The sequence below is a fragment of the Camelus ferus genome, chromosome 32 (assembly GCF_009834535.1).
Source record: "Camelus ferus isolate YT-003-E chromosome 32, BCGSAC_Cfer_1.0, whole genome shotgun sequence".
Classification (NCBI taxonomy): Eukaryota; Metazoa; Chordata; class Mammalia; order Artiodactyla; family Camelidae; genus Camelus; species Camelus ferus.
Window position 1 is genome coordinate 2505627 of NC_045727.1, and position 23984 is coordinate 2529610.

Here is a 23984-nt window from a genome sequence, read left to right on the forward strand (position 1 = left end):
CGGGCGGACGTGCGCGCGGACCCTTACTCGGAGGCCGCAGGTGCCGGGGGTCCCCCGGAAAGGGCGGGGCGGCCGGCCGGCCGTGGAGGGGGCGCATTCCTGGGGAGCCAGCGAGGCCGCCCGTCCGCCGCCCGGGGTGTGTGGCCGCGGCTGTAATCATGAAGTTTTCTGTGGGGCTCCCGACTTCTCAGAGTTGAAGGCGCCGATTCAGGACGCGAGGTGCTCTTGGAAAGACTTGAGAAACACGGATCTCTGCTGGCCCGCTGCCCTATTTAAACACGCGAGCTAGGACGTCGCTCCCTTTTGCTTCGCCCTTTTGGAAAACTAGGGTCGGAGAAAAGGTGCCTGGGGTAACTCCGAGAGACAGTCGGCCTTGCTTATTAAAGAGCTTTCGGCTCGATGATTATTATCAGCATTTCAACAGGGCTCTTAGAGCTTCCGCCGGAGATAAATTGCCCCCGCCATAAATAAGGTGAGGAGGCCCACGCAGGGCTTTCTGTCCTAGAACCACGATTTAAGTTTAAGCCACTCCTAAGTCCCAGGCTCAGCCCAGCTACTGCTACTGCACAAATGACCCTGACAGGTAGAATGGACTGGCCAGCCAACAAGGAGGACCCCTGAGACGTGTCTTCCCCATCATGCCTCAGGACAGCTCCGGACGAACCTACCACTACTAGGAGAGCCCACATGCCCCATTCTTGTGTTCAGCTGCAACTAAACCGTCTTGACCAGAGCGAATTCATGTTCAGATAGATGTTGGGGAAAGTGAGTGACCCCGTTAGCAAGCCCAGTGCCTTGGAGATAAATTAGCCCAACATCAGTCATTGTATATGGGGGGAAACTGGGTCCCAGGGAAGTTCAAGGTCACAGCCATAAGCCAGATTTCTGATTCCCACTAACTCTAAAACCCTGAGGTGTTTTCCCTGAGGTTTTGGTTTGGGGGAGAAAAGCTTCTGGGGATATGGAGTGGAAGGCTGTACCGCAGGCCTTTTTCTAGGCACGTCCTTTACTATCCTGAAATGCAACTTCCTAATGTGAGGATTATATGGGAAAACATGTCATAAAAGCAGGTCATAAAACAGAGGTCTCATACCATTGGCCCTCTGACTATACTTGGCCAGCAGATATGAGCTTAGGGCCACACAGAACTTTTTAAAACAAAAATTTGAGTTCAAAATAAGAAGATATATTTTTAAAAGTCCAAATACTGACTGATGAATGAATGGATAAGTGTGTCTGTCTACACAGTGGAATATTATTCAGCCATTAAAAAGGAATGGAGTACATACCACAACATGAATGAACTTTAAAACATCCTATGAAAGAAGCCAGATGCAAAAGGACAAATATTGTATAATTCTACTTGTGTGAGATATCTGGGCAAGGCAAATCCATAGAGACAGCAACCAGACTGGTGGTTGCCAGGGACTGTGGGGAGAGGGGAAATGAGGAGCGACTTCAAATGGGTGTGGATTTCCTTTGGGAATGATAAAAAAAGTTCTGAAGGTAGATAATGGTGATGGTTATACAACATTGTGAATATGCTTGAAGTCACTGAATTGTACACTTTAGGATGGTCAGTTTTATGTTATGTGTATTTTACCACAATAAAAAGAAATCCAAATATCCAGCTTCTCTAGAAATAGAAGATCTGCAAACTGGTGCCACATGGCAACAATCAGCTGGAGCTGAGGAGCCCAGCGCCCCTCAGGTAAAGCTCTCCAGGTCACCAATATATCACCCCATCACTTTACTCATTCATGTTACCACATGGCCCCAGAAAGTATTTTTGTGTTTTTGATCTCTGATTAAACTGTGATGCTTTCTACAAATGTTCTTTATAAATCTAGTGTGGCACTTTTTATAGTTTCCCGTCCCCTGCAGTTATTTTTATACTTCTTTCTTTCAACAAAGCACAGTTTTTTTGTTTTTTGTTTTGTTTTTTTTTAAGCACAGTTGTTTTATAGTCTGTGTCTGATCATTCTAGCATCTGAAGTATCTGTCTGTTTCTGTAGTTCTTGCTCATGGTGCCCTATTTCCTTGTGATCTGCCTGGTTCTCTTTGACCTTGCTGGACACCGTATTTTAAATTTTTTTACAGAGATAATTTGAGGCCTCGAATGAAGCTACCTTCCTCTTGAGATGCTTTAGATTTGCTTCTGCCAGGCTCCTGAGGGCACTGCTAGTGCAGGATGACCAACATCCAAGTTCAGGGCTGGTGGGTCCCTGGGCCCCCCAGTGATGCCAGTATAGGTTGCCCAAGTGAGCAAGACTGGTTTGCCTCTTGTACCCCAAGGGTGGGGTCAGTGATGTTCTGCAGTTGGCTAACAGGCTTGCAATTCCCAACTGTGTCTGGTGGCTTTGTGTTGATAGTTTGAGATCAGCCGTGGCAGAACATTTACACTATGGAAATTGGCATCCATAGTGTAAATGAGGACCCTGATTTATACCACATCAGGACACTTTCCCAACCCCACTGAGAGCTGATTGGGAAACATTTACCAGCACACCACTGGTGAAACCCAGTTGGGGTCCCACATGACTGGACAAGGTCTCATCTCCCATCTAATGTGGACGCTGGACTTTGGTTTCTGGCCTCTTACCTCAAGAAGCCATTCACACTAAAGTTCAAATATGCTAGGCTTGGGCAATCATCTACAGGGGTGAAGTGGCTTCTTTGCCAGATTATCCTTCAGGGCCCTCTTTTACTATCTAGTCAGCACATGGTCGCTTTGGGGATGTTTTCAAATACATTTTCCAACATTTTTGGTTGCTTTCAGCTTGAGAGTTAGTCGGAATAACCAGTTACCAGGGACTGGCAGTCAAGCTCTCTTGGAATGTTAGTTATGATTTTAGAAGCATTGAAAGAGTCATTGTGGGGTTACAGAAGTGAGTTATTTGGTCATACGGCTTTTGGTCTTAACCTCTTTGTGTCTCATCTGTAAAATGGGGATTGAAAATAAGACCCGCCTCACAGAATTATGTTATGAGAATTAAAAACAATATTTGTCAAGAACTTAGAATGGTGCCTGGCACATAGTAAGTGCTCGATACCAGAAAGCATTTGTTAGCCACTATATATAAAAATAGATTTTAAGAAAAGAAAAACAAGTTTCTTCTGTATAGCACAGGGAACTATATTCACTATCTTGTAATAACCTTTAATGAAAAAGAATATGAAGATGAATATATGTATATATATGCATGACTGGGACATTGTGCTGCACACCAGAAATTGACACATTGTAACTGACTATACTTTAAATTAATTAATTAACTAATTAATTAATTAAAAAAAAAAAACAACCCAGACCTGTATGAGCCTCTGCATCAATCTGCCCCCTGCTGAGGATTGAAGCCAAACTACTCATCTTCCTGGGCTGGTAAACTCAACCCTTACTTCACTCCTCCTCTTCCTCCTCCTCCTCCAGTATGAAGACTCATTTACCACTGGTTGGTGAAGAGGGGAAGGACGCCACTGGAACAGAGATGGAGATGCATGATTGTGAAGAAAATGCAGGCCCAGCCCTGGTCCTCACCTAGCAACTTTCAGCCGTTTTCATAAACAGAGGTGCTTTTGTGTTTGGGGAGCAGGTCATTAGCAAGGTCCAGTCAAGGGGCAAAACTTTAAAGAGAACGCTCTAACCCCAGAATGAAATGTAGTCCCTTCCTCGGAGGCAGGAACAGAAAGGATGTGCTGCAGAATCTGAAACCTGCCTCCTTTCACAGAAAAGGATGCTCCCAGCCAGTAGTCACACAGCCAGTTAGCAGAGTCCTGGCCAGAGCTGCGCTCTCCTGACTGCACCTCTGGACCGCGCTCCCCACTCCACAGCGGCACAGTGTTGACAGTTGTGAGTCAGCCGCCGTGGGAGTCCAGACACAATGGAAACTGCGAGTGCTGTCTTCACATCAGGCCCCTTCTGTACTCCCACCGCCCAGAGGACTGGTAAACATTTACTAGCCTGCCACTGGTGGAGCCCGACAGGGTCCCAAATTATCATAGGGAAGGTCTCTCCTCCAGTGTGGGCCTGGTAATAAATTTCAGATAGACTGGGAAGTCCTTGAAAAAAAATTTTTTGATAACCCAAATACTCCAGTTTGGCTCTCTGCCTACTTTTTCTAGCCTATAATTACAGCTAGAAAAACAGTCACCAGCTCAAGTACTAATAGATTGGCAAGTTGCATATCCATTCATGCAGCCATTGGCTTGCCTAAAAGTTGGGCCACTTGAGGCCATATAAAAACAAGGAGAGAGTAGATATACAATGCTTCAAAAGACACATGTTCAAAGGTGAGACGTTGTAATGCAGACACTCTTCTAACAATGAATGATTAGATGCAGAATGTCCGCCGGTCATGACCCAGTGACCTGGAGCAGAGTTGGAATCCATCTACCAACAGGCTTCGTGAACTCTGAGGTCAGGAATCTAGTAAGGCTGCCCTAATGTCTTCTCTCTCGCTTCCGCACATGTAGTCATTTTGGCTGCCTGGCATCTGAATACCCTTCCTAGTTCTGGGTAAGCCTTTAGGGTATCGTTGACTTACAATTATTATATTAGTTTCAGGTGTACAATATAGTGATTCAATGTTTTTACAGATTATACTGTGTTTATAGTTATTATAAAATACTGGCTATTTTCCCCATGCTATACAATATATCCTTGTAGTTTATTTATTTTATACATAGTAGTTTGTACCTCTTCATCCCCTACCCCTATCTTGTCCCTACCCCGTTCTATCTCCCCACTGGTAAACACTGGTTTGTTCTATCTGTGAGTCTGTTTCTGTTTTGTTATATTCATCCATTTGTTTTACTTTTTAGATTCTACATAAAAATGATATCATACACTATTTGTCTTTCTCTGTCTGACTACTTCACAAAGCATAATATCCTCCAGGTCCATCCATGTTGTTGCACATGGCAAAATTTCATTCTTTTTTGTGGCTGGGTAGTATTCCATTGTATAGATACACCACATCTTCTTTATCCATTCATCTGCTGATGGACACATAGGTTGCTTTCATATCTTGGCTATTGTAAATAATGCTGCTATGAACACTGGCGTACATATATCTCTTCAAATTAATGTTTTTGTTTTCTGTGGGTATATGTTCAGGAGTAGAATTGCTGGATCATAAGGTAGTTCTATTTTCAGTTTTTTGAGGAACCTCTGTACTGTAGCAGCACCAATTTACACTCCCGTTAACAGTGCACAAGAGTTTCCTTTTCTCCACATCCTCACCAGCATTTCTTAGTTGTGGTCTTTTTGGTGATGGCCATTCTGACAGATGTGAGGTGATATCTCACTGTGGTTTTGATTTGCATCTCCCTGATGATTAGTGATGTTGAGCATCTTTTCAAGCCTCTGTTGGCCAGATGTATGTCTTCTTTTGAAAAATATCTGTTCAGGTCTTCTACCTATTTTTCTAATCAGGTTGCCAGTTGATTTTTTTTAAAATAATAGCTTTATTGAGATATAATTAACATACCATAAAATTCACCCCTTTAAAGTGCTTTTTTAGCATATTCACAGAGTTGTGAAACCATCACCACAATCAATTTTGGAACATTTTTTCACCTTAAAAAAGAAACCCTCTACCCATTTGCAGTTGTATTTTCCTTTCCCCGTCTCCCAGTCCCAGACAACCAAGAATCTATTTCCTATTTCTATGGATTTGCTTATTCTGGACATTTCACATAAAAGGAATCATACAGTGTATGTCCTTTTGTGTCTGGCTTCTTTTACTTGGCACATTTTCAAGTTTCATCCATGTTGTAGCATGTATTAATACTTCATTTTAACGGTTGAATAATATTCCATTATATGAATTTACCACATTTTGTTCATCTATGCATTCATTGATGGGTGTTGGTTTTTTCCCACTTTTTTGGCTATTGTGAATAATGTTTCTCTGATGATTAGTACACAGGATTTTGTGCAGATGAATGTTTTCATTCCTCTTGGTTACATACTTGGGAGAGGAACTGCTGGGTCATATAGTAACTCTATGTTTAACATTTTGAAGAACTGCCAGACTGTTTTCCAAAGCAGCTGCACCATTTTACATTCCCACCAGCAATGTAATTAAGGTTCCAATTTCTCCACATCTTCAACCAACACTTGTTATTGTCTGTCTTTTTAATTTTAGCCTTGTGGAGGTGAAGGAGTATCTCATATCTCACTGTGGTTTTGATTTTTGACTTTGATTTTTGAGGGCGGGTAGGGAGGGACAGTGGAGAAATGACTCACAGCCGAAGCGGCCACTGGGGAGTCTGAGAGGACTGGAGACACTGAGCAACCAGTGGTGGCAGCGCCACTGGCATCCTGGCTGCCGTTGGTTCCTGGTCACTTTCACAGCTTGCTTCTGTAGTCACTCCACTGAGTCTGTGAGTTACCTGACAGTCTTCAAATAAAGTCCCTTTCCACTGAAACTAACCAGAACCAATTTCCATTGCTGCAAACCAAAGACCATGATTGATACCATATTTAAGCTGCCTTTTACTCTTTATTCTTATTTATACTTCCTGAATGCCTTCTCTTTCGTTGCAATCCTTCACCACTCCCCAAACTACTATAAGTCTCCTCACTGTAGTCCCTTTCCCCAGCCAAGCCCATCACCCAGTCCTATGCCTCTGAGATGAAAATTTGATCCACCTCTCCCCTTTCCCTTTAATCAAGTTTAACCTCTTTGATTTAGCACACAAGGCCATCCATAATGTGACCACTGTCTTCCCTGGGTTGCTGTCCTGCCATTGCCCCCAGGCAGCCCTCAGATGGGCTTAGTGTGCCTCATGTATGTAATTTCTCCTCCACTTTCTCTCAACTCCTCCTCCTTTCTGCCCCATCTGTTCTGAATGCCCCTATGTCATACCATTGACACGTCTGTTTCCCTCACTACAACCTTCAAAAGGGCAAGAACCATGCTTCCTGCCACATTGTATCTTAGGGCTGAGCATGATGCCAGGCACACCCAGGGAGTCAGAGGGTCTGGCACAAGTTACTGCCCTTCTGTCATCACTCCTAGAACAGTGAAAAGGCAGAGGTGACCCACAGGACACTGAGGAATGACTAAGGGGTGAGCATCTGTTGAAGCTTCACTGTGTACCGGGCTGCCTTCGAGATACCACCAGCGACTCGGGAGTGTGTAGTTAAGCAAGATTGTGCATGAAGGGACAACAAGATCATGGAGAAAACTGTGGTTACATCTTTTTAAAATGTTGAGGGGAGGGTATAGCTCAGTGGTAGAGCACGTGCTTAGCATGTACGAGGTCCTGGGTTCAATCCCCAGTATCTCCATTAAAATACTTAAATAAAAAACCTAATTGCATCCCCCCCCCCAGGAAAAAACTTTAAAAACAAGAAATTAATAATAAAACATTGAAATCCCTGGAAAACTAGGAAGGATGAAGAGGTGCTAACTCAGGATTTAAGGCTTATGGGGCTGAAACCCACTGTGAGCTTTTCCAACTTTGGCTAGTGTCACATGCGAGAACATGCCAACTTCAGGGCTGGCTCCTCATGTGACTTACCCCTGGTCTTTCCTGGGATCCTCTGAGTGACAGCCTATCCCACATCAAGACTCCTTGAAAGTGGAGAGATGAGAATGGCCAGATGGTCCACTTGAGAGACTCGGCCAGCCTCCATGCCTCCTGCCTATTACCCACGTGAAAACATTCCTCTTTGGACTCACAGGAAAAAAGCAGGCAATGGGAGTGCTGAAGGAGTCCCAGAGACCACTCTGGACTCCCAAGGACCCCGCCTTGAGCCTACACCCCTCTCCCTGGTCTGACCATATAGACCTTTGGTTCGCGGAATGTGTCTGGCCTCAGTGCACACCGTCCCCTTAGTTTAGAATGTTCTCCCCTCTCTTTCCGTGATTGGCTCTTAACTTAAAAGCCCCATCTTCAGAGAGACCACCCCTGATCACATTAACTGAAACACATTCTACCTCATAGGCTCTGGGCTCTTCTTTTATGACTGAGCACAGTTTGCAAAAACACAGTCATGTGTTCGTTTAACACGAGATTCCCCAAAGACAAGGATGGTGCCTGTCTTGCCCATCACTGGCCACTCAGCCCCAACACAGTGCTGAATTTGTGGATGGACGGATGAATAAAGCCCATCTATGAAGAAATCAGATGCACACAGAGGAGAAGCTGGGCGAAGGCCAGCCCCTTAGATGGGAGCTACACCAGATGAGCTCTGTCTGCATCAGAGCCAGCATCCACAACACCGCCCACTGCCCCCTCCCCCGGGATGGACACGCTGCGGGGACACACTGTGGGGACCCGCACGGCACAGCACACACTTTTGTATTGTCTGAGGTGCTGGCAAGAAGCACGCAGTGGCTTTTGTAACTTGACTTGCCTCCTTCCAAAGAAAAAACCCCATTTGCTTTAAAGAGCAAGGCAGACAAAAATAAATACCACGTTTACATTGAGGTGCTTTGTGACTTCTGATCAATAAAACGAGAGGACGTGAGGGTGCGTGGCTGAACACGATGGTTCATTCCCTTTCATGAGGGCAGCCTCAGCACTGAATTCCCCCATTCATGGCTGGTGATTTCAACCTATGGAGAAAGGCGGGGTGCTGACAGTGGACAGTCAACTTTTGGGTCCGATGCCTCTCGCTTGGGCATCGACTGATACCCACTGTTATCGAGAGAGGCAAGAGGCTTGCCTTGGGCATGAGTAGCTCAGGAAACACGGTAAAGAACCCAGCTGCTCACTGTCTCGCAAGGCTGGGCCCTACAGTCAGTATCGCACTGCCGTGGAAGAATGCTGCATTGACTTGGGGTGTATGTGTGTGTGTGTAATGTTCCTTCTAGCCAAGCCAGCAGAGGGTAGTTACATGACACATGAGGAGGGTGGCTACTTACTGTTGATGCCCAGTGCCCTGTGTGTATCCATCACAGTCAATTTTCAGCAGCTGCCCGTAGGGGAACCTCTGCCGGCCAAGTCCCTCAAGAACACAGTCAGGCTGAGGCAGCCTTGGCTTGAGGACACAGATTTTTTTGAAAAAAAGACCCTTCTGCCTGCATTTGTTGCACCCTTTTGCCGGGCAGCAAGGCAGAGGGGTGGTTTTGCAGCCAACAGATGGCCCGGGGGGTCACCCAGGAGCAGCGGCTCTGACCAGCTGCAGGAGACTTTGCTCAAGAGCTGAGAGGCACGGGGCAGATTGTGGAACAATCCAGGGGTGACTGAGACAGAAAAGAGGTACAGGTTTCATTTTTCAATAAAGGTTTAATGGTGAAGTATTTCAGGTTTGCGGAAGAACTGCAAAGTTAGGACGCAGAGTTCCCACAGACCTGCTTCCCTCGTGTACACGTTCACGTAAACAAGATACAAGAAATTGACTGTGGTGCAGTGACGTCAGTGAAGTCACTTCCTCTGGGTGTCACTGGTGCATCTTAATGTCCTCTTTCTGTTCCAGGAACCCAGGATCTGGCTTCATTCGCATTTGGTCATCGCGTCCCCCGAGTCTCCTCCAACTAGCGATGGTTCCTCAGTCTTCTCTCCTTTGTCATGACCCAGGCATTTTTGAAGAGTACTAGTCACGTGGTTTGTACACTTTCCTTGCATTTGTAAAACTCTGTTGGAAAGGGTCATCCTGGCCGAAGAGGTGGAGCAACCTGCAGTGGGTAGGATGCATCCGGGCTGCCGTCTCTGTGCAGCCCGCAAGTTAAGAATGGCTTTCATGTTTTTAAATGGTTGGGAAAAAAAATCAGAAGATCATCTCATGATATATGGAAATTGTTGTGAAATCCAAATTAATTTCAGTATCCATAAATAAAGTTTGATTGGAAATGGGGCCACGTTCGTTCTCTCCTGGACCAGAGTGTGCATGTGCATTTGCGCTCCCAGGGCCGGGGTGGGGCATCCCTACAGCCCACTCAGCCCACGGGGCTCCACTGTTTCTTCTCTGGCCCTTTCCAGAGAGTCTGCTGACCCTGCTGTAGACGGTCCATGAGGACCGGATTCACTTTGATTCAAAAGCAAAGTCAGCTATTAAAAGAGCACTGAAGCTTCAAGTTCATTCATTCAATCATCCCACAAATATTTATTCAGGGCCCTTTATCAAGTCCAGCCGAGACCCCAATTGAGCAAGTGTTAACTGACGCGAAAACCCTGGAGTTGGGAGAGGTTCAATTTCATCAGACGTCTTCCCGAGCCTCAGGCACAGTTCCTGCCTGCAGTAGGAATAGCTGCTGTCCTATTTTGAGCGCTACCTTATGCCAGGAACGCTTTATTTGCACTGTCTCTTTTAATCCTCGTCACCACCCCAGGAGCTGTTCCAGGAGGAAACTGAGGTTTAAGAGATTAGCCACACCCAAGGGCACACAGGGAGCCACTCAGTGCAGCGGCAGAATCCTGATCCCAGTCCAGCCCAGCCCATGGGCTTCCAAGGCCCTGCTGTGCAAACAAGATGCTCACCTCAGGCAGGAGGGGCTTGGGGGTCTGGAGGAGAGAGTGGGGGTTGGGGGGGGGGCTCTTGGTGGCTCCTGGATGACCACTGCTATTTCTCGTGCTCCTGAATTCTAGAAGCAACAGGCCAGGATGCAGAGGTCGGTAGCCAGAGCCTCCACATGAAATACATTCTTTTTCCAAAAGAACATCACTCTGTGCTTTTTGGTGGTCAGTGTTGTGTCCCTGCATCTTGATGTACAAGCCCAACGGGTACTGCCTTCCGTCCCTCCTTCCTCCTTGTCTGGTGTTGCTGCTCCGCCACCCACACCGCTGGGAGAGTCTGAGCTCTCTGCTCACTTGGCAGGAAGGCCGTCCTCCGCCTCCTCCCCTGGACCGGGGCGCTGGGGCCCTTCCTCTCCACCACTTGTGTGGCCAGCAGGCGCACCTGCCCCGGGCGGGAGGTGAGGATGCCCTCCTGGGGCTGACAGGTGCACAGGGGCCGCTCTCCGCCCTGGTCAGAGAAGCCGAGAGACACCCCAACAGGAGGAGCATCTGCAGGCAGGGTGAGAAGGGCCCCCTGGCCAGGCTGGGCTGGGAGCAGGCCGGGGATGCTGTTGACACAGATCCTGTTGTCCCTTGCTATTTTGGGCCTTCCTGGATGAACGGCCATAACCAGGGCCTCCCCTTCCCCATACTGACTTAGAGGGCCGCAGGAAGCCGGCTCAGCAGAGGGAGCAGCTCAGCCTGGGCCCAACAGTGGCTCCTGTGCAATGGCCCAGCCGCAGCGGGGCCAACTGGTCACTGGCAGGTTCTGCTCCAGACAATTACTCCAAAAAATGTCGATAAGAATCAAATAGAGAGAGCCGGACTTAATGAGAGAAGCCCCTGGTTGGTGTCCAGACTGCATCCAATTCCGAGTTACTTTTTGAAGAGAACAAGTCATTTGAGAATTTTCTCTTCCCTAAAAGGTCCCCAGGAACTTTCTAACTGGCTTGGTAATCGCATCTCCTAAGCCCTTAGCAGCTGCAAAGTTGATTCATAAAGCTTGTTCTTCTTTTCGTGTTTTTAAAAAAGAACAAAATGTAAACCAGGTTGCAAAGCCCTGGCAACACAACCTGATGAGCGGGGGCCTGCGGAAACTCCCCCACCATCCGTCCCGCGGCCGCGGTGACACCGCCTGGCCAGGGCGGGCGGCTCCGTTCTGCGCCCTGGGCTGCTCCTGACTCACAGAGGACGCCGTGCATGGGGGCTCTGTGCCTGGGGCTGTTCTGCTCCTCACATGGACCTCAGCTCCCAAGGAGGGAGGACCTTTCCAGGGATCAGAAACATTTCTCTCAAATGCTGATTTCTCGGGAAGAGCTGGTTCAGGTGGGCGGGCATGTTGGACTGAGTGTGCGTGGAGAATAACCTTTGCCACATTCATCAGAATGAGACCTCATAACAGATGTCAAAACTCGTAAAATCAGACCATAACTTTCATCTGTTTACAAGACGATGATGCTCTGTTTACAAGGTCGCAACATCACTGAAAACTTAATCACGCCCCCTAAACACCCCCAGAGCCGGAACTGGCCCATTTCTACCTACTGTGGTGTTGAAGCCCAGCAGAATCTGAGGCAGCCGTGGTTTGTGCGGTGCGTGTGCGTGTGGGAGGGGCAGGTGCTCAGGCCTGGCGCGTTGTGCACCGGAGAGGCCAGCCCTGTGGTTTCTGGTCCAGGTGCAGCGCACACAGGGCGCCGGGGGCGCTTTTTTGCATCCTCTCTGGCAGTTGCCCCCGGGGTTAAGCATGGCCAGTGATGCTCTTCGTAACGGCTGCACACAACTGCTTGGGTGTTTTGCTGATAAGAAGCCACAAGCTGGGGCTTTCAGGAGCGCAGAGCACTCAACGCCCCCGCCCCAACCTCCCAGCTGTGGGGAAGCTCTGTATCAGGCCACGTTAGGCAAAGGGTCCAGGTGCCACTCAAGGGGGCGGGAATAAGGCCACACATGCCATGAGGAGGACAGCAGGAGGTCCCCTCTGCCCCCTGGGGACCATGTCACCTCAGCGTCCTGTCCAAACCCCCTCCAGGCAGCACTGCCTTGCATTAGGCATGAGAAGGCGGCCAGGGTCTCCAGCCACCAAGCCGATCCAGCTGCCAGTGTTTTTCTTGCCTCTGCCCACTTTTCTATTTCAGAAACAACGGAATGTCTAACTTGGTGAATTCCATTGCTTAACAGAAATTTGCTTTTAATGTCTAAACTCTCTGAAGATTAGAGTGGGGATAGGGAAATGTGGGAAAAGCAGTGCCTCTTGGAAACACACACACACACACACAAAGTCTTTTGTGCTTCAGACACTCCTCCTAGCTTCACTGACCGTAGGCTCTTGTCTGAAATCTTGGGAAATGGTTAAGCCAAGAATTTCAGTTGTGAATATTTCTGCAGTGATTTCGTCTGGAAGTTCTTCTTCAAAGCAAATTTCTGAACCTAGCCAAACAAGAAAAGAAAACAAATGCTTACACAATGATTAGCTTTCTACCTCAGAAGCATTTTCCAAAAACACGAGGAAATGATGCTCAGCAGAAGTGAGAGGGACTCTGGGCTGGGGTTTGGCTCTGATTCCTTGAACACCGTTGGGTGGGAATCGGTTAAAACCCCTCCTTTATGGGTTGGGTTTGGAGCGCTGTTACCCAAATCCCTGCACACTTCATTGGAAAGCTTCAACTACACGGCGTATTTGATTTTACTGTTTTGAGACACCTAGGAACACTGTGTGTGTGTGTTTATTTATATTTATACGTATAAAACAATTTACTTATACCCACATAAAACAATCGGGAAAGTTATAGTCTGAGATTCCAAATACACAAGGAATGGAGAAGAGGAGCTAGCAGGTGGGAAATGACCGGTTAGATACTGGAGTCTAGAATTGTCTGAGTTAGGAAACCTGTTTCATTTGAAATTGGAAACGGACAAAGAAAGGAGAGGGAGAAGGAGGAAGCTTGGTGAGGAATCTTTGCTCCCGACTCTGGGCTCAGTAACGGTGGCAGCTCTGGCCACCACGGGGTCACCGGGGCAGCGTCCAGGGCTTGTCCGAGGACACTTTCCAGCACAAGCTGGCCCAGGAGAGCTGTTCGGATTGGCTCCTCCCAGGCTTCAATTCACAACCCTAACTCTGGGTGCATTTTCCTCTCTCCAGTGGACTAAAAGAAGGGGATGGGAAATCCTCAGGCAGGAAAGGAGGGGAGGAGGATCTTTAAAAAGTTAATGTCCAGGCAGCTTGAATTTGGGCTTGTGCTCGCCTCCCAAGTCACTGCCATCTCCTCATCCCAGGCTCTCCTGATGATACCTCTTCTGCAAAAGCTTCCGAAATGTATCTTCTACTAGCGGCCAATATTCGCCTACCCAAGCTGGAAAGATGAGGACTGGGTCAGGGGAATAAAGGGAAAAACAAGGCCAGGAGACACAGAGGACGGACAGAGCACGGGAACGAAAGCTTTCATCTCTTAGACGTGACCGCCACTCCCTGGTCTTTTCATAATTTATTCATGCTGGGTTCCCAACAGACTCGCTTTGTTGTGTGCACGGTATTAAGGAGAGCGGCTCGCACCAGTCAGGAGAAATAAATGCACTTAAGTCTACAACAAATGCACGAGCCCCGGCTCCGTGCCCAGAGCCCACTGCCCTACCTTTGACGGAGGAGGCCGCGGGCTCGGATTTCCACCCCTCTGGATTCAATCCAAACAGAGTGGCAAAGCAGTCAGACATCTCCTCTTCCGTCATGTGCTCCCCTGGGCGTCGGAAAGGGGAAAGGAGGCGGTTCAGCTTGTGCAACTGAGAGCAATGCCAGAGCTTAGGGTCATCACTCTGAGGTCTTCTAGAGAAGGATTCCACTCTTTCCCTTTCTTGAGGCACAAAAACAATCTACAGAGTCCTGTGTTACTGTCCCATATGCCTCCTCAGATGCTGTTAAAAATGGTACCCAGCCCGGGGAATGGTGTCCAGGGCACGTACAGAGAAATAAGATAACTTTCTGATAAAGACTGTGCTTGGCCTCGTTTCAAACCTCCTCACTTTAGAAGCACAGATTTGGCTGAGATGACATGATCATCCAGAGAAAAAGGTTACGTGACTTCCTCACATAAAACGATGAGGAAAACAGTAGGTAAAAATGAAAAATTCCACAAACGCAGCCCAATCTCATAACAGCCCTGTGAGACTGACGGCCGACACTTTTATTCCCGCTTTACGAGTGAGGGCACTGAACCTCGCAGAGTTTCAAGAAGTTGGAACGTAAACTGCATCCTTCTGGTTCCCAGGCCGGGCATCCTTCTCCATGTTTGCCAGCCACGTGGTCAGTAAGTGGCACCCACACGGCTGAAGCCCTGACAACTCAGAGATGCCAGGGGATCTGTCTCCCCAACTCCGTTCTCTCCAGTGGGGACGGCCCAGGGGTATTACGAGACATGCCTATCTATACACTTACCTTTGGTTAGAAGCAGTTTCAGGAAATCCTCTCTTCGAATAGCTTTCTTTCCTTTTGAATTGGTAAAACCAAGAATGTCAAAGCTCTGCTGAATGCCACTCATGGTGTTACCAAAGGGTGGCCTGTGATTGAGGTAAACTTTGAAGAAATCCGGTAAGTTGATTTTGTCGATTAGCTTCCCAGTGTCCACGTACTCACTAAATCTGATTTCGTTAAACATATCTTCAATCTAGGGAAGAGATTAAGAGAAAAAAAAAAAGACTATGATAAGTAGAAAAGACACTCTGATAGACTTCTAAGAATCAGAGAGGAACAGACGAATGTTCACAGCTAGGTTCGAACATGTCTGTTACGGGTTGATTATATCCTCCGAGAGAGACATGTTGAAGTCCTAACCCCCAGGCCCTCAGAATGCGACCTTATAAATAACAACAGGGTCATGGCAGATGGAATCAGTGAAGATGAGGTCATACTGCAGGAGGGTGGGCCTTTGATCCAGCACGACCGGTGTCCTTGTGAAAAGAGGAGAGAGACACTCAGGGAGAAGGTAACCACCGATGACTAACGCAGAGACGGGACTGATACAGCTTAAGCCAAGGAACGCCAAGGGCTGCTGGTAAGCCCAGAAGCAAGAAGAGGCAAGGCAGGATTCACAGAGAGCACCGCCCTGATGCACCGTGATTTCAGACTTCCATGAGAGAATTAAATTTCTGTTGTTTTAAGCCACCCGGTTTGTGGTATTTTTCACAGCAGCCCTGATACACTGTCCAACTGGTCAATACTAGAAGCACCAGGCATGAATCCTGTTTCATTGTACCATTTTTCACCTAAGTGTCTCACAGTGTATCCACTGCATCCTTGCTGTGTGAAGCAGGTATTAGTTTCATTTAAAAGAATCCTAAAGAATTTAGAAATCAGTTTATATGAGTAAGCAAATAATTCAGCATGAAACTCAAATATAGGACCTATGGCCTCAGTAAGTTTCTTAAGGCAATTAACTGCACCATGATTCTTTTTTCCTTTCTTTCTTTTCCATTTTTATCCTACATGTTTTATACATACAAAAGATTATATGCAACATACAAGTAACTTATATGGTATAACTTTTTAAGTGAACGCCTAAAGAGCTATTATTCATTGAAAAGATCAACACAATTGACAAATCTTAGGAAGACTAACCAAGAAAAAAAGAGAAAAGACTCAAATTACTAAAATCAGGAATGAAAGGACACCAGTACCAACCTCACAGAAATAAAAAGGAGTATGAGCAACTGTATGCCAACAAATCAGACAACTTAGGTGAAATGGACAAATTCCTGGAAAGATACCAATGACCAAAACTGACTCAAGAAGAAATAGAAAATCTGAATAGACCTCTAACAAGAAATGTGATTGAATTAGTAATTTTTCAACTTCCACAAAGAAAAGCCTAGGACCAAATGGGTTCAGTGGTGAATTCTACCAAGTATTTAAAGAACACCCATTCTCCACAAATTCTCCCAAAACACAGAAGAAAAGGGAACACTTCCCACTTCATTCTATGAGGACTGCTTTCTGATTTGGAAAGTCATTCTTTGTGTATATTCTGAATTTTCTAGAATGAGCAAAGAGTGGTGGGTGACATGTCTGTGGATTCAAATTAAAATGTGGTGACAGTTAATGCAGGTCTCCACACGAGGCTCCTGATGTGCGGGGCAAAACACACAGAGGAGAGAAATAGGACATAAGAACTAACAAAACCATCCCTTTCTCCTATCAGCCTTCCCTGCAGTATTTTTGTACCATGCACATTTTAGTCAGCTGAAATTCAGGAATCATGCCTGACAAGCGGCTAAAAATGAGTAACTTATTTTAATGTCTACATTTAAAACTACTATGTCTCCCCCCAAATTGTGGGGTTTTAAATATATATATATATATATATAGAGAGAGAGAGAGAGAGAGAGGGAGAGAGGGAGAGAATAAGAGCCACAGAAAAGTGAGAAATAGCTTTTTGGTTTTTTTTTTTTTCCAGAACATAAACTCTACTTTGGTCTGTAGGAATGACTCAGGAAGGGAATATATATCAATAGATAACCAATTTCTCCCTGTCTACTAAATAAATGTAGAACAAAAACTCATAGAGCACCAGTTTGAAACAATGCAAAATATCAGCCTATCTGGGGAATCCTAGTGTCTACTCGGTCTTGCCCCAAGTGTCAAGAAGAAAACACAAACCTCCTGCAGTCCAACCGTCTGATGGTAATTTCTCTGAAAGATATGGGATACCATCTTTCCTTTCACCCATGCATATAAAATATATGAGTCTATTTTGCAAAACTGGTGTATATGTGTGTGTGTATATATATATATATCTTTTTTGTATCTAATTTTTGTATCCTGCTTTTTCCCTTTAACACTGTGTCTAAGTAATCACCCCTTATTTTCAGAGAAGCCATATATTCTCAGTGCAACACTCCAGGAATGTCTTTAGACATATCATTGGTTATGGATACAAAAGAAACATAATTGATACTACGTAAGTAGCTTTATTTGGCAACATTTTCACGTATAGCATTTATTGAGCTTATATTATATACAATGGAATGTTAAGTTACGTGTAATTTATTATGTATAAATAAAACTAACCTGTGGCGTATTATTTACATATTGCACTATTTGACTTTAATAGTATTAGTATATGCCTGTGCTTCCTCTTACCACGAGCCAGTGGAGACTGGGGCTAAAACTATGATCAGATGACAGATGATGCTGTTCAGACCGAGGTTTAAACCCTGGCTCTGCCATTTTCTATAGATCTTGGGTGAGTGACTTAACATTCCTTATTCTCAGTTTCCTCATCTCGAAAAAGGGGGTAACACGGTAAACCTTTTGCAGTGGGCTGTCGTGAAGTTACTATGACACTGTATTTAAAGTGCTCACACAATGCCTAACACACAGTCCGCACTCAATAGTCAGTCACTGTTCTGATGATGATACTTTCCACGCCCTTGCTAATGACAATAAATGTAATTATAAATTACATAAATTACAATTGATAAATACGTAGGTTATCATGTAAATGATATGTGTACTTTATAAACGCAGCATACGATTTAAACTCAATTCAGAAATAGAAGACTAACCCAAAGACGACAAGAAGGAATCCAAAAGTGCCTGGAGTTACTCATACCTAGCACGTTCCGGGGATTTCAGTGAACATTCTCAGTGCAAACCACTCTGTAGGTGACTCACCTCATTCTTTTCCTAAAGGACTGATCAGGAATCACTGCTTAACAAGCACGGAGCTGGCAGCTTCGGCATCACTGACATTTCTTTCCCGAGCCTACTTTGCAAGTGTTAGTTGAAAAGGCAGCTTCTGCTTTGTGCCTAAACAAGGTGCGCTCTGCTCCGCTCAGGGAGAGGAACCAGGGAGCCGGCACAGACCTCTGAGAGCCTTCCCTGGGCCCCGCTGCCGGCCCGCAGCACACTGAAGCCAGCCTTTATTGGCATTCTCGTGCTGGCCTGTCATCCACTAAGGCAGGGGCTCGTTTGATTCACCCAGGGAGCTTTAAACATTCTGAGGCTCAGGCTCCATTCCCAGAGAGCCTGATTTAATTGGTCTGGGGTGGAGTATGAGCAGTCACAGTTTTGAAAAGCTCCCCAGGAGATGTGAATGTGTGGCCAAGGTTGAGAAGCGCGGCTTTAAGGCAGGGCTTCTCACACTTTATCAGGCATCAAACACAGACTACGGGTCCCACCTCCAGAGTTTCTGATCCCATGAGTGTGGGATGGGGGCCGAGAATCTGCTTTTCTTACAAATCCCCAGGTGAGGCCGGTGCTGCCGGGCTGGGGGCCACAGCTTCGAGAACCACAGCGGTTCATGGAGGTGATGCTTGTGCCAAAAAGAATCAGCACCAGGCTTGTGATTTTCATTAGAGAGTAATGATGGGTGGCAGCTGTGGTGCGTGTGCTAATTCTTTGGGCCCCCATCTGTCTCCTCCATTAAGCTGTAGCAGTAGCTTTCATCTCTCATTTCCACAGCAGCTTTGTTCAGACCCTGGCACATTGTAAAGGCCCAGAGAAATGTTTATTGAAAAGAAGGAAGGAAGGAAGGAAGGAAGGAAGGAAGGAAGGAAGGAAGGAAGGAAGGAAGGAAGGAAGGAAGGAAGGAAGGAAGGAAGGAAGGAAGGAAGGAAGGGGAAGGAAGGATGGAAGGAAGGAAGGAAGGAAGGGGAAGGAAAGAAAGAAACAAACACTGTGGGCACAATGAGGCCAGAGAAGAAGTTCTAAACTCACAAAAGGCTTATTTAGAATAACCACTTACTGCCCCAGTTAATTTAGTTCAATTTACCAGAAGTTACTGAGCATTGGGTTTAGTGCTGGCCCAATGAAATGCAAGTCACTTAATTATTACTAGAACAGGCCTGCATTCTAGGAGTGTCACACACACACACACACACACACACACACACACACACACACACACAACCAGGAAGGCTCCACCCTCAGGGCCCATGAGAAACACCTGGGGGCTTTTATAAACCATCCAGGCCCAGGTTCTACCCCTAGGCTCCACTGACTGGGGGAGGAGGGGTGGGGTGGGTGGGCCCAGGTATCAGTATTTTTAAAGTTGCCCTATGTGATTTTAACATAGTTGGATATCATGGCTCTTAAAGATTTTGCGTCAAAATGCAGGAAACTGACACCCAGGGCTGCAGGAGCTTTCCGATGGGTGGGCTTGGGGAGGCTTCATGGAAGAGGGGGGCCCCGGAGGATGCAGGCAGGAGGAGTGGGGGGGGGGCACCAGGGCGGGGTGCCTGCGAAACTCTCCCAAAGCACCTTCATCTCTGCCAACACTACAAGTCACTACACGCCTAGCGGCTTAAAGCACACACACACATTGATCTCACAGTTCTCAAAGTCACAAATCTGAAACGGGTTTTAAGGGTCAAAATCAAGGTGTTGGTAGGGCTTCATTCCTTCTGTCTAGTGGAGATTCGGCTTCCTTTCCTTTTCCAGCGTCTAGGGACTGCCTGCATTCCCTGGCTCATGGCCCCATTCCATCCTCAAAGTCAGCATTCTCATCACTCACTCTGACCTCTTCTGACTCCAGCCCTCCTCCCGCTCTCATGATGACATTGGATCTGCTGGGTAATCTGGGATAATCTCCTAATCGTGAGACCCTTAATTTAATCATGCCGGCAAAATCCCATTTGCCGTGCAAGGTAACATGTTCATGGGAGGCAGGGATTAGGACTATTACTCTGCCTGCCACACCTTCCGTCTGGGCAGAGAAGTCGTGACAAGGAGGGCTGGAGGGTCAGGGTTTGGTCAAGGCATCAAGGGCTTGCTATCTGCAGGGCTGAGGATGAAGACCGGTGGTCCCAGAGCTAAATCCACAAGAGTGCTCGTTTAGTTCATATGGTGCTTTAAGTATTGGGAGATTTCATAGAGAAATCTGGATTTCAGACTTCTCTTGAAAAATCAGAGGCATTTGGTCATGGTCAGCCTGCATTTCCAGATAGTAAGAGCTGGGTAGCACTGAGAAGAAACTGTTTCTAGAGAGAGATGATCTCTGGCAGTGACAACATGACATCCAGGCAAGAGAGGGCCCCTGCCCTGGCCAAGGACTTTAGAGGGGCCCCTCCAGCCACCCTATCCTCAGAGGGGTCTGTGGCACCACGGGGAGTTGCCCACACAGATTCCATGGCCCCTCTACTCTGGGCCACACTCTGGGAACCCTGAACCCCAGGATCCCCTTCCGCAAATACCCAAGCCCAGCCCTAGGGACCTGCGGGGGTCTCTTCCTGAAGTTGTCTTCCTAAGAGCAACCTGTGCCCCGGGTGTGCCCACCCAGGCCTGAAGTGTGGGCAAGGATGGAGCCGGGGTCGGGAAGACCAGTGGGTAGTGGCCGGCCAGCCTGGCTCCCCCCATGCTGGCCGGCCAAGTGCAGAGCTCAGAGGAGCTCCAGGACCCCCGTCTGGATCAGATCGTGTTAAAGGTAGAACTGTCAAGGCCAGGGGTCTACTCAACAGCTTGTCGCTTGATTTGTAACTTCTGAACATTTAGACAGACGGCCCCTGGGCCTCCGTGGGTACTGCTGCCCAGGCCCCGTGACAGGAGGGTGGCCTGTTCTCGGAGGCCTGGAGGCGCCTGGCCCACGACGTCTCCCTCCTGCCTCTGCTGTTCACCCCACAGGCCTCTGGGCCTGTGACCCTGCTGTCAGCCTCCGGAAGCCACTGATGGCCTTGAAATTATGTTTTATAATCAAGTTTTATAACCTCCCTGTTGAACAGAGAGGAACATGATACATTTGAACTGGGGCCATTCCTCGTTTTTATAAACAGGCTCCTGGTGCGGGTCAGCTTCTTTTGTGACAGCTTCATAGACTCATGGGCTGGGTGGGCTCTCCCTCCTCCTTAAATCCACCTCCCAATGCACAGTGCTCTCTAGACCACCCTCAACAAACCAGGAGACAATCTTTGGCCCAGTGTCGTCCCCACCTCGCACCCTGGCCCTGTGGCCTCTCCCGGCCCTGACCAGGACCGGGGACGGAGGGGCTGGGCGGCAGGCTTTGGGGCTGGGCCGCCTCACTGCCTGTCACATCTGAGACACCTCTGCTCTCCAGGCACCGTCCCGTGACTCCCAGCTGCCCCCGCCTCCTCCAGGAACTGCATCTGGACAACAGCTGTCTCTGTCTCCGGGAGCCAGACACACCACGGCTGGGTCCTGCCCACCGGACGCTGTCACGGGAGAAGGCCAGCCCTTAGTGCCGGGCCTCTGTGGTGACGACACCACCGCAACACAACACTCAGCCGGCGCTTCCTTCGAGGGGACCTTCCCCCAGCCCCTCACAGAGCCCGGCCTCAAGCACCCCCAGTGAGTCTTCCCTGCCCTGAGTGAATGTTTTTAAAGGTTTTAAAATCTGAATGACAAATCCTTCACCTCATCCCAAACCCACAATCCAGGGTTTGTCAGGTAAGTGCCCGCAGCTCTCGGAAAGCCGGAGCCTGACTTGTGGCTGCACCCAGAAGCATCAGCCGGGTCCTGGTTCAACTCAAGAAACAGTATGAATGGAAAATAGCCCGGAAGCTCCTCAAACTGTTAAACATGGAGTTACCAGTTGACACAGCAATTCTACTCCTGGTTATATACACCCCACCCCCAAAATACACACACACACACACACACACACACACACACACACACGCCTCCACACAAAAACACAGATATTCACAGCAGTATTATTCACAACAGCCAAACTGTGGAAACAACTCAAATGTTCAACAGTTGATGAATGGAAAAATAAAATGTGGCATCCATATGACTGAACAGACAATTACTCATCTCTAGAAAGGAATGAAGCACTGATCATGCTACAACACGGATGCGCTTTGAGAACAGTGAAAGCCAGACACACAAGATCACATATCGCATGATCCTATTTGTTCCAATTGTCCGGAAGAGGCCAGTCCATAGAGACAGCAAGCTGAGCAGTGGTTGCCTGGGGCTGAAGGGAGTGGGGATGGGAAGGGACTGCTAAGGGGTCTGGGGTTTCTCTTCAGGGTGATGAACATGTTCTAGGGTCAGACAGTGGTGATGGCTGCACAACTCTGTGCACACACTGAAGCCGCTGGGTCGTACACTTTAAATGGGTGAATTGTATGGTATGTGATATATCTCAATAAGATTGTATAAAAGGAAGAAAAACAATGTGGAGGTGGAGTCATGGCAAAGGCAAGTGACAAAGCAAATGACATCGGTATTTTAAAGAACGGATTTCCCACCACGACTATGATCTATTCTTTTGTGATCATAAAACCAGCGAAGATCTACACAGGCTCGTTATAAAGCATTCAAACACTGGAGCTGGAAAGAGGAGTAAAACACCCCATTCTCCCCCATCCCTCAGCAGCTACCAGTGTTCAGTGTCCCGACTCAGGATTCCTTCCTTGCTTGCACTAAGGTGTGCATTTCCTAACAGGACAGGGGGTCTGGGGACAGCCGGCTGGGGTGCAGACCCCGGCCCTGCCCCAAGTGGCTGAGTGACTGCCTGTGCAAGCGTCCTCACCCCCAAAGCCTCACTTTCCCCAGTCTGTAAAATGGAGATGCTAAAAGCACCTCCTTGTCATGAGAACTGAAGGACAGAGAAGTCGGCAGGGAGGGTGCAAGCGAGAAGAGCCGGCAGCCGCTGCCGTGGGTGGTGGTACTACGCTGGTATCAGCCGTGTTCTTTTCCACTGGCCACGCAGCATTTTCGGATTCCTTTCTTTCAATGCTGTAAGCGTAACAAACAGAAATCAGTTTGGGCTTGCCCTGATCTCTCTGCAGGGAGGTGCTGCGTAGGGGCCCAGGGCTGGGCCCTCGGTGGACCAGGAAGGCCTCCCTGCAACAGTGGGCCGCTTCTCTTACCTTCAGGATGGAAGGACCTCCTGGTGTTTATGTTTCAGAGCAAACCCAGCAGACTGAGGACCTCTCTTCAAAGTGCAGACTTCCAAATTCCCACGGCGTCTTTATCGGAGCAGAACTTGTGCCCAGGACCACTGTTTCTCCTCCTCGTGTCGGGGAGGCGGCACCACGTGGCCACGCTCCCTCCGTCCCAGCTGGGACCACGGTTCAGCCACAAAGATTAGCGCACAGACTTTGGGAGGATTTGTTCATTTATCTTTCTGGGTTTTGTTCTGAATACAAAAGCAATACAAGCTACTGCTTGTAGTTAAGAACAATTTAATACAGGGGGAGGAGGGTACAGCTCAGTGGTAGAGTGTGTGCTTAGTATGCACAAGGTCCTGGGTTCAATCCCCGGTACCTCCACTAAAAATAATAACTAAATAAATCTAATTATCTCCCCCGCCAAAAAAAGAACAATTAAATGCTACAGAAATGTACGTATGAGCTTCCCCTCTCCCTGGCAATTTACAACCACAGCTGTCTTCCAAGGAGGGTGGCAGCAACTAAATGGGAAGCTTTTCATGTCTTGACCCTCGACAGGGGCTTACCTTGCAGACCCGGACATAGAAGCCGAGAGCTGCGCCGGCCAGGCTAGCACAGGAGAGGACTGGCGCTCCTTGGGTCGGGGTAGGGGAGTGCTGCGTGGGGTGAAGGGCAGCAGGGACGCCCCCGTGGGGGTG

At 47.7% G+C, this 23984-nt stretch overlaps 1 protein-coding gene across 1 annotated transcript in view; it reads right to left on the reverse strand.

The window, feature by feature from the left end:
• Positions 1–9223: 9223 nt before the first annotated feature.
• The window catches only part of WDR66 (WD repeat domain 66), a 65580-nt gene continuing 50819 nt past the window's right edge, over positions 9224–23984 (reverse strand). The window contains 3 exon segments of the mRNA XM_032471469.1: positions 9224–12873; positions 14076–14177; positions 14873–15101. Of these exon segments, the coding sequence (XP_032327360.1) occupies positions 12737–12873; positions 14076–14177; positions 14873–15101 (468 nt within the window). The 3' untranslated portion in view covers positions 9224–12736.